General features: G+C 33.9%; 2 protein-coding genes across 2 annotated transcripts; both read left to right on the top strand.

The window, feature by feature from the left end:
• Window positions 1-349: 349 nt before the first annotated feature.
• On the top strand, window positions 350-859 carry LOC104219297 (protein GLUTAMINE DUMPER 5-like). The gene has a single exon (XM_009769961.2). The coding sequence runs from the start codon at window positions 350-352 to the stop codon at window positions 857-859; it is 510 nt and encodes a 169-aa protein (XP_009768263.1).
• A 3,730-nt stretch (window positions 860-4,589) lies between these two features.
• LOC104219305 (uncharacterized) lies at window positions 4,590-11,672 on the top strand. The gene is made up of 7 exons (XM_070159254.1): window positions 4,590-4,716; window positions 6,475-6,552; window positions 8,281-8,589; window positions 8,685-8,926; window positions 9,058-9,276; window positions 9,823-10,197; window positions 11,589-11,672. The coding sequence occupies exons 1-7, from the start codon at window positions 4,590-4,592 to the stop codon at window positions 11,670-11,672; spliced, it is 1,434 nt and encodes a 477-aa protein (XP_070015355.1).
• Window positions 11,673-18,261: the final 6,589 nt, after the last annotated feature.

Raw genomic sequence — 18,261 nt, 5'->3', positions numbered from 1 at the left:
TTGGTGGTAGCTTTACACCACTAATGACATTGTTTATTCACCTCTTTGCTCAAATGATAACAGCCTACGCACAACCTTAGTGTATTTTTCCCAGTGTACCACTATGAATGATTAAATAGTGGAGGTGTTGAGATTGAATTAGAGAGGATCATAGTAATTTTTTCCTTACCCCCCCCCCCCAAATCCCTACACTGATTGTCTTTATAAATATACATGTAACATCTCTACACTTCTCAAGCTAAGCAAAAAGCTGTTGTTACAATCCCTCTAAAGGTTCCCTTTCACTTTCTCATCCCCTGTCATATATCCCAAGAAAATTGAAAAATAATCAGAAAAAAAAAAAAAAGAAATGCGAACTGTGAGTACCTTCAATGCTTCTTCACCAGTTTCACCGCCGGCGGTCATTCAAAGATCGCCGTGGCATTCTCCGGCACCATACCTCTTTGCCGGCGTAGCAGCCATGCTACTGTTGATAACTTTTGCTCTTGTAATCTTAGCTTGTTCTTACTGGAAAAACTCCTCCGGCTACCCAAGAGAAAATGGTACTGATGATGATCAGTCTCAAAGTGATATTGAAGCCGGCGCCGGCGAGAAATCTGCCGCCGATATGTTAAAGGTTTTGCCGGTTTTTGAAGAGAAAATTGTAGTGATAATGGCTGGAGATTTAAACCCAACTTTCTTGGCAACGCCTGTATCAAGCAGAGGTAATTCTTTTGGTAGTGGGGATAAATGTGAGCAGAATTTAGAAAAGGAGAGTGCAGAATTAGCTGATGAGAAGCTGAAAGAACAAACTATCACAACGGAAGTTAGGGATCAAGCCCATGACGAATCCCAAGACAGCCATAGACAAAGCCACTGAGCTCAAAACAGAGGCTTTTCCTCCTTCATCCCCCTCTTTTTTTTTTTTTTAAATGATTTTACATTTTGGTTTATTTTTCAATTTTGACATCCGGGAAATTGTATTTTTGGCTGAGATAAGAAAGAGTGAGAGACATTCTCAGTTTTCAGTAATCCGTATTTTTGGAATTTATTGGAATTGTTAGAGTTTTCCACATTTGATTGAGCAAATGACCTTGTCTTACTATATATCATATTGGACATCATTAAACTCATGAACTAATTTTTTAAATTGAGTTAGATCTATGATTCATTCTTTTTGAAGTAGACTCATCTCTATTTTTTATTTACTCGATATTACATCATTATATTATGTTGTTTACGTTTCACATATTTACTTCAAAATGAGCAAATATTAAGAGTTTCACACATTAGTTGAAGAATTAGGTCTTGGCAATTTATTTATCGCAAGCTAGTTTTGGGGTTGAGCTACCTAATGTTTATCTCCGGAAATAGAAGCAGATTGACAAAATTGAATAATACATCTTGCAAAAAAATAAAATGAATTTAAATTAATTTCTAGATGAATTCAGAGGATAATTTAATTACTCTAAGAAATAATAAAATTACCACTTCAAATGCATACTATACATGCTCACTCTTCTAATGTATTTTATTTCTAATATTCTTCAAGTGTTTAAATGTTTATCTGGATTATTTTCTCACTTTAATAATTAAGTACAACTCTTATAATTTTTGGACCAGCGGAGTGTTATAGGTTTTGAAAATATTTTTTGAAGAAAATTATTTTGTGCGAAAAAAATAATATGTGGTTGCACATTAAATTATTTTTAAAGCTTTTGTGAGTGGACGAATTAGTTTCTTAGGGCATCTCCAAGGCTAGCACCATTTTTTGCACCAAATTTCACACCAAAATGGTGTAACACCAAATTTACTCCACCATTATACCATTTTTTACACCAAATCTTCTCTCTCTTCTATATTATATTATTATTTTCTATTTACTTTTCATTTTTTATTTCCTTCAAACTAATACTATCTTTTTTCTTTTTTCCATATTCATTATATATAATTCACATTCACCACTTATATAATCATTTATTACAAAATTATTTTAAAGGATAAATTAACTAAAAGTGAAATCATTGATAAAAGATAATTAAATAAATATTACATCATAGTCAAATTTAATTTAAGTACCACATAAATATTTAACTTTCGCCTCTATTCTCCCATAAATGCTCGATTAATGCATTACGAAGTGTGAAATACGCATCTTTATCCTTAATTGTTTTGTGTCGAGCTAAAAATTGTTCAAATCGGTGATCTTCATCTACTACCATTTATACCGTAGTAGCTGGACATTCACGTGCATCTTCAATTGGTGCATTAAGATCACGCTCGTCCTCAATTATCATGTTGTGCAGTATAATACATGTGGTCATTATATCATGTAGGACCTCTCTTCTCCAAAAACGTGGCGGACCTGCAACAATTGCAAAACGCGATTGCAAAACTCCGAATGCACGTTCAATATCTTTTCGACATGATTCTTGTTTCATTGCAAAATATCTCTTATTTGCTGAACGTGGCTCCCGAAAAGTTTACACAATAGTAGACCATTTTGGATATATACCGTCAGCTAAATAATAACCGATGTCATATTCTTTTCCTTGAATAACATAATGCGCTGGAGGAGCAATACCATTAGCGAGATTGGAGAATAAATGTGATGATTCTAAAACATTAATATCATTGTTGGTGCCGGGCATACCAAAATATGCATCCCATATCCAAAGGTCGTAATCAGCTACAACTTCAAGAATAATTGTTGGGGATCCACTACGACCTACATTGTTAATTTTCTTTTTTAAATTTTAGTTTTCACTTTTCAATTTTAGCAACATTAGATATCTTACATTTGCATTTTTTATTTTTAAATAATGGTTATATTTCTTTTTATACAATTATAATAATAATAAAATTAACTTATAATTTTATATAAATATAATATATACAAAAATTAATATATCAAAAAATAGGATATAAAATTAAAATTATAAAGATCTTAATATAAAAATTAATTATATACACAATATATGATAAATTAAAAGTTCACAAAATAAAAAGATTGAATAAAATAATATTAAACCAAATTTAGAGTGATGAATAGTGTTGCACCAAATTTGGTGCAACACTATTCATACTCTATAATAGTGCAAGAATTAGTGTTGCATTGGAGCCAAAAAAACATCATTTCTTGCAACAAATTTGCATTTGGTGCAAGAAATAGAGTAGCCTTGGAGATGGTCTCAGTGAAAGAAACCCAGTAAAATATTTTCCAATGAAAAACACTCTCAGACCTCTTCTTAATTTAAAGTATTAATATATTGATTTATGTTTTGGGGAATATTTTTAAAAAGAACTTATGCTAATATGTTTCTGGTGAAGTTTTTCCAAAACTTAAATCTTTTCAGAAACAATTGCGCAACATTTTTAGATTAAAAAGAAAGATATCAATTTTATTATATTATCTAGATTACCTTTATTAATTTAGCAAATTGTAATATACTGCATTTTAATCATCCATCATAGAGAAGAATAAAGTGAAGAGAAGTGATTAGGAGTCTATATTCGATTTAATGTGGGTTTTAGTTTCGTTTGGCCCATAAGAAAAAGAAAGATGGTGGGAACCATAATGATTAATTGGAAAAAGAACAATAAAACTAAAATAGTTGGAGTGATGTTAGTAGTGGCGCAAACAATATCCTTTTTTCCTAGGTCATAAGCTGATGCTTGTTTTTATAAGAAAACTAGTGAAACTATTCGCGTTTTGCGCGGTAATAAAAAGTATCAGTAAATCATACTTTATTCCAGGTATATTGTTAAGATAATTTAAATAACTAAAAATATTATAACCCCCAAAAGAGTAAGATATATGTAAAATTACGATTTTTTATTGCTTAAGGAAGGACAATACAAGATGATGTGGCATCTCTATTTTCCCTACAAGCTCAATTACCTTTTTGTCAATTTTTTGGACTATATATATTGTTTGAATTGTACAATAATAAGTAAAATATACAAAAGTTTGTATCTCTAAAACCTCCCGTTGGTGATGCCGGAGGTGACATCTGTGGCCAATATTTTTTTTTATATTCATTGATGTGTCTCAAGGTTGCTTGTTCTTTCTCAAATATTTAGACCTCTTTTTTGAATTTTAATGTGTATTATCAAGCACAAAACTTTCATAATCTACGATGCACTTGCATGCAAGTAATACTATTGATGGCTAATGAAAGGTGCCAACACAATCTCTTTTTCGATCAGTATACATACATACATACATACATATATATATATCTATATATATATATATAATCGTGATAACAAATGGGTAACCACAGCTAAACCATAGCTCAAAAAATATACATTGTGCAAAAAAACAGAAAGATGCCAATAGTATTAAGAGGAAGAATATCAATATACTCCCTCTGTTCCAGTTTATGTGAACCTATTTCCTTTTTGGTCCGTTCCAAAAGAATGAACCCTTTCTAAATTTGGTAACAATTTAGCTTAAAGTTACAACTCTACTCTTAATGAGAAGCTTTTATAACCACACAAATACTCTGGACCCCATTTGGACTTGTTTAGGACCACAAATTCCAAAAGTCTTCATTTTTTTCTTAAACTCCGTGCTCAGTCAAACAGGTTCACATAAATTGGAACAGATGGAGTACGAGATTAAGGTTTCTTTATACAAAGGACTTAGAGCGCATAAGCCAAGAGGAGAGCAAAAGCAATTCTCAGGAGAATTTGATTCTGAAAAAACTAACAATCGAGGAGATAAGGAAAGAAGTAATGTAAGAAACAAGACAATGGTATCACGAACCTTCACTTCATGAACAATAATATTGAGATTGAGGTAATTTCTCTTAAACATATATTACTGAATGAGAAAAATAAAAGGGATAAGTTTGAGATTTACGGTACTATCTTCTCCACCAAATACAATCCCATGGCCATCAAACGCGAACCTGACATATTAACACCTTGCTATAATAGGCATAAATTTTTTGTGACAAAATTAAAGAGAGAATAATTCTGATGGACACAAACTTCATATTTTCTCGGCAAAGAACTACTATATACATAGCACATACCATATCACATTGAATTGTTAGCCTTCAAATAAAAATTTCATAAACAATGAATGAATTTGAACTGAATAAAATATTCTTACCTTTGTCATGGCAAATGCGTGTAAGAAATATCATTACAAGAACTGAAAGGAGAAATATGGGGTGGTGCTTGACTGCTTTCTCACATTGTCATCTCGTCAGTGTTAAAGAAGCCAGCAAAAAAAAAATCTGAAGCTGATTATGATGATTTCGTCTTAACTAATGCAAAGCCACATGAAAAGAAGGATTAAAGATAACTGTAATCCCCTGCAAATTTGAAGAGGGGGAAAAAAAGAGAAAAGTACTGACATTCGTTTGTTGGTTTAAATTTTAGATTTACACTTTTGAAGACAATGTTTTAGACGGGATGGAGGTTATATTTCATAGCATAATTAATGAGAAGTTAATAGAGAAATAGTTACTCAAAATGAATAGAAAGAGTTTCAGATATAATTACTCAAAATTAATTGGAAGAGTTTCTTATGTCAAGACGATCTATTAAAAACAAAAAGGTATAGGAGTCAAAAAAGGAGCTAAAAGATAAATATCAATCCTCGATATGAAGAGAGGTGCCATGTCAGCATCTCTCTCCCCCTCCCTTTTATATGGATATATAGATATAGATAGATATATATTTCATTACATGGTTTAGACACCTTTTCTCACAAACTATGTTTAGAAAAACAGGTTATTGCCAATCTAAATGTATTTGACTGTTAGATACTCATGATAAATGAAGTTGGATCAAATCTCAACGAAGGGAGGTGAGTTTAAGTGATTATTTCATATCTAACTAAGTTTTGGCGAATGAATACTAATACACGTGCTGATATGAGATAATATGTACTTGATGAATTAGTTGAGGTGCATGAAAGTTGACCCCAAATATTATCATTATATCCTCAACAAATTGGTCTACAGGATGGACTAATGAAGTTGCATACAGATTTTTTTTTTTTTTTGGACAAATCAACTTGGTGTTAAGCTAAATCGTCGAATAATTGTAAGTATATAAGTATTATAAGAGGTCTTTTGGTACAAGGAATATAGATAATAATACTGGGATAGATTGTATTTATTTCATATTTGGTTTTTGGACTTTCCAAATTGAATAGTTCAAATGTAACTTAAAAATATAAAAATATTTTCATTTACTATAGAAGTTCAGTAAATAGTAAAAAGCAGTGGCCTTTTGTTTTGAGATCGAGAAAAAAGAATTGAGTGGTAATTCACTAACAGAGCTATTAGCTTATGTCTTACTTGTAGAATAAAGAAACAAAAGCAAAATATACGAATATTCCTTCTTCTTTTTTAGGCTCTTTGGCTTGCACAATAGAGGAGCAAAAACAATTTCCTTTGAGTTATTTCTTTTTGGTTTTGGAAAAAGAATAAAAGGTTACAGTATTTCTATCTTTTTTTTTTTTTTTTTTTGTAGCGAAAGATATTTATTCAAGCAAACTTAAGAGTCATTACAAGCTGGGACTTACAAGCTGGGACTATGATAGGACACGAGGTTCCTAGCTTGTCCTTTTCAAAAGTAGAAACAACAAAAGGTGGCGGAACAAAATACAACATAGGATTTTAAAAAACAGTTGAGCTGCTTCCGTTCTTGGCCATAAGATCGGCGACTCCATTTGCTTCCCTGAACACATGTGTCATCGAAGGCTCCTTCGCTCTAGTTAGCATCCATCTGCAATCATTTATGAAATTTTGGTAGAGGCAAGAGTTGTTAGTAAGCATGTTGATTAAATCATTGCAATCTGTTTCAATTACTAATGGCGTGATATTTTTTTACAAAGCTATCCTTAAACCATGCATGAGTGCTAGGCATTCCACTACAAAAAAACAGCCTAAATTGCGGCGGTCAGTTCCAACCCCTGCAAATTTTATTAAATAGCAGGGGTTTAGTTAACCGACACAATATAAGTAGATAGCGGCAGCTCAAAACCTACGCCATCTGGAAAAAATTAGCGCTAACATTTCCCACACTTTTTTCTGTTTGCTCATTTTTTTTGGCTGTCACAAAATACAAATATAACAAAACCTGAAAAGCTCCTCCACTTCTCACTAACATTTTTCCACAACTCAAGGTAATGGTCTCAATTTTGAGAGATTAACTGAAATTCCATGCTTCTTTCTACTTTAATTTTCTTAAAATCAAAAGTTTTGTATGAATGAATTTCTCATTCTGTTTGTAAGATTTAAACTCAATCCTCATTTTTTCCTCTTTTTTCATCAATTTTCCTCACTTTTTGTCCCTATAGCAGTGGCATAGACATCTCTATCACTCACTCTGGCATAGCAATCGACAAGTATCTTTAATTATTGTAAGTTTTTTTACCCTATTTTTGGTTTTGTGTAATGTTATTTCTACATATATTTCATCTTCCCTATTTTTGGGTTTGTATAATCTGTAATTTCTATGTGTTTTTCAATTGCATGTGGCTTTAATTTTGTTTTTGTTGTTGCTTTGGGTACTTTCTGTTAGATTTGGGTTTTCTCTGTTTATTTGAGATTTTTTTGTTGAATTAGTAGGAAATATAAATGTTCTACACCATGTTGTATAAGGATTTATATAGGTGTGTATGGTGATTCTAAGGTTGGTGTTAGATTTCTTTTATATGCCTCTTTTTAGTATTGATGGTGTTGATTTTTTTCATGCTTCAGTTTTGAATTTAATTATGTTTCGGACTAATTTTTTTATTAAATGAATGCAATATGATGTGTTAAATTCTGTTAGAATAGTTCCCTTAAGAATTTTGTTAAGCTTGTTTGTGTATATCTTATTTTCTGCACCTTTTAGATTCTTGTTTTTGCAAATCTTTCTTGCTTGTATCCTTTACCATATGTACTTGCTTGGCCCCTCGAGACATGACTTGCTTCCCCCCCCTCCCCCTCCCCGAGAAAAAATGTGAGAATTTGAATCAATGCAGGGACTGTAGTATCATCTCAGTAAAACTAACAACAGATTCCTTTCTTCTACATATAGCATCTCCACTTCTGAAGCTAAAACAGAATTTATTCATAGCATCCTATGGGCACTTCTTAGATCAGAACACCATATTTTAGAATAAGACAGGGTTGCCATGTTTTATTAATTAATACCAAAAATTGTTAGCTATAGCGATAGCGACATTTCTGACTTGCACACCATTCTTCTATCTTGAAGTTTTTTGTGGATATGCTTTGCCTACTTATTAAATATATTCTTCCTGTAGCAAGATTAATTATTGAATTGCAGATATGTCTCGATCAATTCACTCAACGTCTCATTCAGCTCCGATGGATCAGCCCACATTGCACGCGGCTCCAACATTTCAGCTGGCATCACAGCCGTCTCAATCTGTTTACTCAACATCTCAGCTAGCTCCGATGGATCAAACTGCATCACAGCCGGCCCCGACAGTTTACTCTGCATCACTGCCATCTTGGTCAGTTCACTCAACATCACATCCGGCTCCAACACATCAGAACTCATCACAACCAGCTCCAACATTTCAGACTACATCTAGAAAGCATTCTGGGAGCCACTGGACTATAGAAGCAATACGTAAATACTTTTGACTATTAATGCATATTCAGCAGTCCCTTCTAAGCCTTTGTTCATCTCTCTCGCGGCTTCATCTTATCTCTTTTCTTATACAGATTCAGAAGAAAATGTGAAAAAACTCAAAGTGAAAGTCAAGGAAGTGCTAAATTTAACATGTGAAGAACGTATCGTGGTTGATTTTGATTACCTAGATGAACCATTTGGAGATGCACACAACCTACTTTCAGGCTTTTGTGAAATTTTAGCATGTGACTGCACTTTATTTCCAATCCATTATGAGAAATGGTCTAGTTTACCGTTGTCATACTTCAACCGCGTCTTCGATCAAATTATAAAGGTATAAGCTCTATATTCTTACAACTATATCACTGATTTTTTTTTTGGAGAAGGACAACTATATCTCTATTTTGTCTTTTAACTTTACATTTGCATGTAATAGATATGCTAACAAATATTTTATTCTTGAAGCCCAAGTTCTTCTTTAAGACAACTGAGTCAGTTGCGCGGCAACATGTTTATAAATCTATTGGAAAGAAATGGGCTGCAAATAAGCTTAACTTGTGGAGTGCATATGAACACCCACTTAAAAGTAGAGCTGAGATTATTGATAATGTGTCGGATGGAGTTCCGCGGGATCAATGGATTTCTTTTGTTGATTACCAGTATAAAGAAGCAAAAGAAATATGCGTAAGTTTCTGTGAATTCTTAGCTTATCTCAAAAAAGAAATCATGAGGAATAAGGAGTAAGCTACATAACTGAAGCAGACTAATGCTGGTCTTTGTATCGAAAAACTTGATCATTTGAGATCACAAATGTATTGAAAGACTTATTGCATGCCTTATAGAAACTTGTCATCAGCCTAAACAAGTGAATTAGCTAACTCTGTCCATTTCCTATATCACTTCTTCTATTTCATATCAGTCATAGGAAATTCAATACCCTACTTTTCCATTCTTACTCATGGTGATTCTCGTTATTCGTCAACTATCAATTTGAACTCTAACTGCCAACTTACTCAAACAAGTTTATGGAAAAGGGAGCCAAGAAATGTCTCTTTACATATTTCATGCTTCACAAATTGGACCCAAACTAAAAAACGTACTAAAAATATTTCTCAAGAATCAGTTGGCAAAAATTGAGTTTTGTATTGGTTTACATATTCCTATTGGTTTAATTAGTCTCTTTACATATTCCTATTAGTTTAATTGTAATAATGAGTTTTGTATGTGTAGGAAAAAATTGAGATATCTTTGAGCCAAAGCACCATGGACGAATCTCAAATTTTTCCAAATGATGCCGTTGGTAAGGTGCTAGTAAAAGAGCACTCTGGAAGGGTGCGGTACTTGGGATTAGGACCTGTCCCCAGTAGAGTTTTTAAACAAGTAAGACCTCGTTTTGGTGGTACAAGTGCTTCAAGTAGTGAAGGTTCATGTTCGTCCCAATGCCAACAGAACCTTATTCAAATAATGAATGCTCACAATCAAATGATGAATGCTCTCAATCAAATGATGAATGCTTTCAAGGCATATATGATAATGAAAGAAGGGACAATACCAAAACAGTTTGCGGGGTTCTTCGCTTCTCCTTCGACTATTTCTCCCACAACAGTAAGTAAAGTTCTTCAATTTTTTCCACTTAAATTTGTTTGTTTGCAAAGATAGAGTGGCTTAGGTTAGTCCTATTCTTGTAGAACCTAGAGTTACTGCATTGTCTGATTTGGGCATAATTTTATAAAATTAGGAGCATAATGTGCAATATATCTGCACAAACATCTTTTTTCTCAGTCCTTCTAATAGCTAGTTAGCATTCTTCTTATAGTTAATTTGATATAATAGTGTATGCATTCCAGGGAAATATCTATACTATTTCCAAGCTTTGTGATGATTGGTATATGGAAGGTGATAATTGCAAATTATATTCTGCCGAATGTGGACTGATTATCAAGAATTTGTGGGGTTATATAAGGATAATGATCTAACATGATTACTCAATTTAAGAGCAGTAGCATGGGTGATATTATTGTTAGTATACGCATAGGATAAAAACTCCTAGAAGTTTGAGTACCAATATAATTATCCAAGAGATTGAGACTATAAATTATGTGTGTATATATATATATATATATATATATATATATATATATATATATATATATATATATAGTTTTGCTCGAGTTGAGTAGTTTTCAGGGACTATAGCTTTGGTAGGAATTAAATAACTACGTAAAATAATGGGAAGGTACTTAGATAGTCCTGATATAAGCTTTGCCTACACCAAAAGGACAAACGTATTCACCCTCTTTTACTTTGAATTACCCTTGTGAGAATAGCCAGAAGTACACAAAGACTACTCTTTAGCTAATGGAAGCAAATAATATTTTACTGTTATTTTCCCTCACCTTGGAATTAACCATACGGTTGTCGAACCAATAAAGAAAAAAGGGAGAGCCAAGATTGGTGGAATAGAAATAAACCATGAAACATGAAAAAAGCATGTTCTTTCTTGTAGTTTTGTTTTCAAGAGAGAATAATGGGAACACAATCTTATTGACTAACAAAAAGCTCTCAAACCAATTCTTTCAATAGGTTGCAATTATAAAACTATAGCTAATACCAAGTTTGTGAAACTAGTTAATGAGATTGTTTTGATTTTTGTTTCTCAGTCATTCATCCTTTGGAGCAGATCGGAAGATGTGTGGATCAGTCTGATAGAAAACAATCTCCCCGAAATCGCTAACATAATAATCCTGCTTCATGCTTACCTAGGCAATAAGAGTTGAGCTTGAGATCAAATAAGATTATATTTTCATGTTTGCTTTACATATACAGTAGTAACTAAACATCTTTTTATTTTATTTTTTATTACGGTAATGTCCAACTTGCATTTTGCATGGGGTTGTTTGTTCCCCCTAACTTTTCACATTTTAACCTTTTATTTTTAGAAATGCACGCTTTCGCCTCTTATAGAATTTTTATACTTTACTTTTCTTTTTATGCAGCCAAGTGATGTGGACAATGGACCCCTTTCGCCCATGGGCGCAAGAAGATCATGCGGTGATAGTAATTCTAGTGACAACCGTTGATTTTATTGTAGTTGTCTTAAATAATTAATTGTGACAATATAGTTAGGTGGTTGGAGTTAGAATGTTGGAGTGAATGTTTTGTGTTTAAATTTGGTTTTTGAGTCTAGTGATGCTACTTAATGTTGACAATTTAGTTTTAAAGACTAATGATATTTTATGGTTTTATGATATGTTATGGATTTCTCTTAACTTTAAAATATATTTTTTTTGCCTTGATAGTGATTTACAACTTAATTAGTGATTTTGTCAATAATATATGAATTCAAAAAATTTAATGAATCTGAGGTTATGACTGCATGTGCTTTAAATATAAGCTAAAAAAATTTAAAAATTATATTGAGGAGGTTTCAAACCACCACAATTCGCAATTGAAAATTATTTTAGAAAGATTAAAATTTTAGATTTGTGGGGGTCAACCGCCGCTACTTAGTTCTGGCGGTCGGCAAAAAACTGTCGCAAATTGATTGTGGCGACTCTTATCGTGGGGGTTTTAGCGGCTGCCGTAACAACATATTGCGGGGGTTTTAGCCGCCTCAAACCTAAAAAATAACCCCCGCAATTAGGCCCTTTTTTTGTAGTGATTCCATGTAGATACTGGTTGCATAGGGTACAGACATGTTGAAGCCCAGGATCCAATTACTATCATTATTCCTAAATACACCACAAATACCCCCTTTTCCTGGATTGCCGATGCATGAGCCATCTATATTTAGCTTGAATAACCCTATATATGGTGGCTTCCACTTTATGTAGATAGTCATCTTTGGGCATGTCATCTTTTTAGAATCCATTAGCATTTTGTATTGCATTGTGTTATTGATAATGTGCCCTAATTGGAGTGAATTTTTTGTTGTTGAATATTCTGGTGTTCCTGTGTAGCCAGATGCACCATTGATGAAGGGAAAGATATCAGCCCTTTCCATGTATCTATTGAATTTAGCTTTGGATTGGCATTGTAATTTTATCCATTTGTGCATAGTGAAGTCATTATGAGGTTGGTTTGGATATTTGTAAGTATTATCCAATTGATCCCAAATTGATTTTAAATGGAGACAATTAAAGAAAATATGCTCCAGATCCTCTTCTTCAGACCTGCAGATGCCACATAGACTAGATGCAATAATTTTCCTATTAAAGAGCATTTTTGCTATTGGAAGTCTGTTACGAACTATTGTCCGGAGGAATATTTTTATTTTATTAAGCGTGTTAAGCTTCCACAACCAAGTATAGTCCACTAGATTTTCATCCGTATCTATATGATTTGCGATAATATGATAGGCTACCTTTGTAGAAAAATCATCGTTTGATTCCTTAACCCAAATGTACTTGCCTATAGGTTGTTGAATTTGTTTTATATAGGTACTAAAAATTTTGTTACAAATGTTGTTAGGTAGCTCGAAGGAGAGATTGTTTAAATTAATAGAGCCACCAATGAGAATGTTTGTTCAGTGAAATTGTTGTTCATTATTAGTTAAGGGGCCATGGATTAGAGTTCTTAAGAGCGCTGAGTTATTTATCAAGCATCTTGCCATACATTAATAGATTCCCCGTTACCCACTTCCCATTGAATACTTCTTTCACAAACTTCGCTTCCAATTACTATATTCTTCCAAATGTGAGAGCCCCTTTTATTAAGGGTACTCCATTTATTATTGTGTGTATTGTTATTATACTTGCTTTGAAGGACTCGAGCCCAAAGAGAATCTTTCTCCATTACGTACCTCCATGCTAGGGCTGCATTAAAGGATTGATTTTTTCATTTTGATTTGTATAATCCCAGTTCTCCTTCATTTTTTGACCTAGTCACAGTATCCCATTTTATTAGATGGCACTTTCTCTTTTCCAAAGTGCTCCCACACAAGAAGTTCCTTTGAATTGTGTCAATATATTTGGGGGTAGCTTTAGGAAGGCTAAAGATTTGCATAACGTGGATTGGTATAGCGACTAGTGTAGCCTTGATTAAGGTAGTTCTACCCACTATGTTCATGTGATTTATTTTCCGACCCCTTAGTCTACTATTGAGATGATCAATGATATATTGGAGTTCCCTTTTTGAGGGGTTTGAGTTCATAATTAGGAATTTTAGGTATTTTCCTACTTTATTAGAGTATCTCATTGATATGCATTGGCTTATATCTTCCTTCTTTTCCAGGGTAGTATTGTTGGAGAAAATTATTTTTGATTTTTGAAAATTGATAGTTTGGCCGGAATAGTTGTAAAATTTGTGTAATGTATCTATTATTGAGTTGCAATTTTTTTGATTGGCCTCTACTAATAGAATTAAGTCATCAGTAAAGAAAATATGCGATAAGTGTGGCCCTTTGTTTGAGATTATTATAGGGTCCCATCTACAACAGTCTATTTCATGATGGATGAGCATAGATAGCATTTTCATGCAGATTATAAATAGGTAAGGTGATATGAGGTCTCCCTATCTAATTCCCCTTGTGGGTCTAAAAATTTCATGTTAGAACCATTTATCAGGATAGAGGTTGATGTGATAGTAACACGGGACATGATTACGTTTATGAGCTCTTGAGGGAATTTTAAGGAGGTCAATGTGAATCCAACGAAGGACCACTCTATTTTGTCAAAAGCTTTTTCGAGATCTATTTTGATCATCATTTTCCCCTTTAGTCCTTTTAAAGTAATTCATTACCTCATTGATGATGATGATATTATCTGAGGCACATCTCCCCTTAAGGAAGCTTGTCTGGGTGAATGATTTTTGGAAGGAGGGGTTTGATTGTATTAACTATAATTTTGTAACAGTTTTGTAAGTAGTGTTGCAAAGACTAATAGGTCTAATTTTTTTTATAGTTTCTGCATTTTGACCCTTTGGAATTAAGAAAATATAGGTTTTATTCATTTCTTCTACCATTTTTTACTGCTAAACGTATTTTTACAAAATTCTATTAAATTGTTCTTAGTATCATTCCAACATTTTTGGTAGAGGAAAGAATGGAGACCATCCGGCCCCGGAGCTTTATATGGTTTGAAAGAATAGAGGACCTTCTTAATTTCAAATATAGAAGGTTCTAAACTTAGGTTAAGTTGGTCATTACTATATAGAGTAGCATAATGGGACATAGGGGTATATTTTAAGAGGGAAAGGTCTTGTCTAGTGGTAAATAACTTTCCAAAAAAGTCGGTGATCATTTTCTTTTGGTCATAGTACCAGTTTCCTCCTTTATCTCTAAGACTAAGGATTCTATTCTTTCGTCTACGCTACATGGTAGTGATATGAAAGAACTTTTGTGTTAGCATCTCCCGTATTTAGCCATTGGATGCTTGATTTAAGTTTCCAAAAGTCTTCTTCTAGTTTCAGTAGTCCAATAAAATCCTCTAATAGATTGGCTTCAAGATCCAAAGGAAATTGGCTAGTGGTGTATTTGGGTGAATTTTGGATCTTGTTTAGTTATCACGACCCAAATTTTTCTCTATAGGATGTCGTGATGACACTTAGTCTCTAATACTAGGTAAGCCTGACATTCATGTAGAAATAACTGAAATAATGAGTAAAGTCTCAATAACTCAACAAATAATATAAAGAAACTCTGCAACTCAGTATATACAACTTCCCAAAACCCGGCGAATACAAGTCACAAGCTCTATAAGATGGTACTGAACATCCATATACATCAGTGTCGATAAAAAGATAAGAAAATAAAATAGACTTAGTAGAGGGGAACTCCGAGGCCTGCGGACGACAGTAGGTATACCTTGAAGTCTTCGAAGCTGAGCTCTCACTAGTGCCTGGACTGGTAGGAGGTACCTGGATCTGCACAAAAAAATATGCAGAAGCGAAGCATGAGTACACCACAACGATACCCAGTAGGCTAAACCTAACCTGGTAGAGTAGTGATGAGGTCAAGTCAAGGCCCTACTGAAATAAATAAGAAATTGAACGAGTAATTTAACAGTGCGATAATAATAACAATGGAAATGAAACAAGTAACAAACATACTAAGATTGGCTACACTGAATAAGACAAATAAAACATCACGGAAGAAAACAACGAATGTTATGACACGGAACAAGGCAACAAAACACAGGTGGAGTAATGGAAAAGTATCAACAAAAGTTACTACCGAGGTACCGCCCGTAGTTTCAAATCACAAATCATTTCATAATCTTTCCTTGTATCACCGCGGGAGCTTTACATTTAGTTTTGAAAATTATTTTTCTGAAATAGCTTCCCGCGTTTAAGCCCACCTTATCATACCCCGTGGCTTCAAGTAGTTCCCCTACTAGCAACACGCTTATCAAGCCCACCTTATTTCACCGCATTCTTTTCAACTCCAAATCCTTATACCATTGCATGCATATCAATATCACAACATATCACAAATCGCACCTCAAGAGCCCAATATCACAACTTGCCAAAAAAATCAACAATAATGGTGTTTTCACAATAAATAGCCCATGGCTCAACTATAATATGCACAAGAATCTCAACAATAACAACCGGAAATGAATAACTCAACAAGAACAATATTTCACACTTTATAACTTTGCCTAAATATGAATCACGATTTTTATAACTCAATACCAATCTTAACAACAAGATATTCCAAGAATGACAACTTCAAATAAAGAATTCACGGTTAGATAATTAATAACGAATGGATGAAACAACAACTTCAACTAAACATGTAAAGAAATTAACAAGTAAGAGATAAGACAAGTAGAGCATGTGAAGATAGCCTAATGATGATGAACATAACATGTTAAGATAACTCAATTAAGGCTTGAAATGAGTCTACATAGCTAAAACCGATAAATTTCCACATTTAGCCCGTGTAAACACTCGTCACCTTGTGTGCACGACTTTCACATATTACAACCATCATAAGAAAATACTAATCCTAAGGAGAAATTCCTGTCACACCTCCTTTTTCCGCACCCGTGAGGGTACAAGGGAGTTTTTCCAATTAAAGGACAATCGAAACGGGATTTGTTTATTTATTTCAGAGTCGCCACTTGGGAGATTTAGGGTGTCCCAAGTCACCAATTTTAATCCCGAATCGAGGAAAATAATGACTCCATATTACAGTCTGCGTACCAGAAATCTGGATAAGGAATTCTGTTAACCCGGGAGAAGGTGTTAGGCATTCCCGAGTTCCGTGGTTCTAGCACGGTCGCTCAACTGTTATATTTGGCTTGATTATCTGATTTTATACAAATATGAACTTATGTGCCAATTTTATCTTTTAACCGCTTTCATAATTATTATTATTTTTTACAAGGAATTGCAACGTCGTGAAAACATACCTCGAATCACGTTACATCAATGTACACGTGATTGTTGACATATCTCGACTCGGTTGAGATTTGGATTTGAGTCACATAAATGTGCACCCGAGTTAAGGAAAATAAATTATTAAAGGCGCTTAAAGCAACTAGCGTATTGTTATTTTGGGGAAAAACCATGAAATTCGCTAAACGGCATGTCCCGAATTCTAAGTATTTTTATATATATACATTTAGAGGGCCCCGCACATTGTACATCTTTGTTTGTCGAGGCTCGTCTCATTCCTTATGAAAATAATTTGCAACGTCATGGAAATGCATCTCAGACCACGCCACAATCAATGTACCCGTGGTTAGAGACACATTTCGATTCCGTTGAGATTTGGATTTGGATCACATAAATGTGCACCCGAGTTTATGGAGATAACATTATTAAGTACGCGCTTAAGGAGACTATCGCGTTATTATTCTGGGAGGGCCGTGAGATTTGCTAAACGACCCATCCTGGAAACTGAATGCTTCGATAATATACATTTAACGAGGGCCCCGCAGCTTGTGCGTTTTTATTTATTTTTGTCGAGGCTCGTCTCGTTCTCATTTTAAAAGGATATCCTATAGCAACTACGTTTCTTGTCGCGTTTGTCTCTACTAATTGAAAACAGTAGATAGTCCTAATTAATTACATGCTTGCAAGTTATCTATAACAGAATTCAGAATGCTTAAAAAATCAGAAACGAGGCTGCGTGCACAGTCAGCCGAACAAGTAATCACGGGCCCAAATCCAGCCCATGCGTGATGGGCCAGACCTGGGCCATGGTTTGTTCGATGCGGGCCTGCTTGGTCCGTTTCAACCTGGGCTCGACCTTCGCGAGGTTGAGATTGCAAGCTATGTGTTCTTTGGCTTAAAACATGGTTTACCAGTTATATGAAACAGTTTATCGGAAAGGAAAGAACTTAACTAGTAGAGTACGATTTTCATGCTTGGCCTACATTAAAGGACACACTACAAAGTTAAACTAAGTCTGAGATACAACTTATTTCATTGGGAATATTTTTACCTATCAACATACGTATATAAACTATCGTTCAGCTTAATCTACATTGATATACACTGGGCATACAGGCTACTTCTATTGTCAACACAGGAAGGAAAATTATTACACAGTACATGATATCTAATGTAATAATCTATGTATGAGAGTCGACTTCAAGTCTTTTCTTTTCGTATTCATGCTCAATTTTCCAATTACATTTGACAGTGTATGGGTTGTGTACCTGGTATAGAGGACAAAAAAGAAAGGAATGATCAGCTGGGCAGTATGCAGTAAGCACAGCA

The sequence above is a fragment of the Nicotiana sylvestris genome, chromosome 10 (assembly GCF_000393655.2).
Source record: "Nicotiana sylvestris chromosome 10, ASM39365v2, whole genome shotgun sequence".
Classification (NCBI taxonomy): domain Eukaryota; kingdom Viridiplantae; phylum Streptophyta; class Magnoliopsida; order Solanales; family Solanaceae; genus Nicotiana; species Nicotiana sylvestris.
The sequence above is the reverse complement of the archived record's forward strand: the minus strand, read 5'-3'. Positions and strand labels throughout refer to the sequence as shown.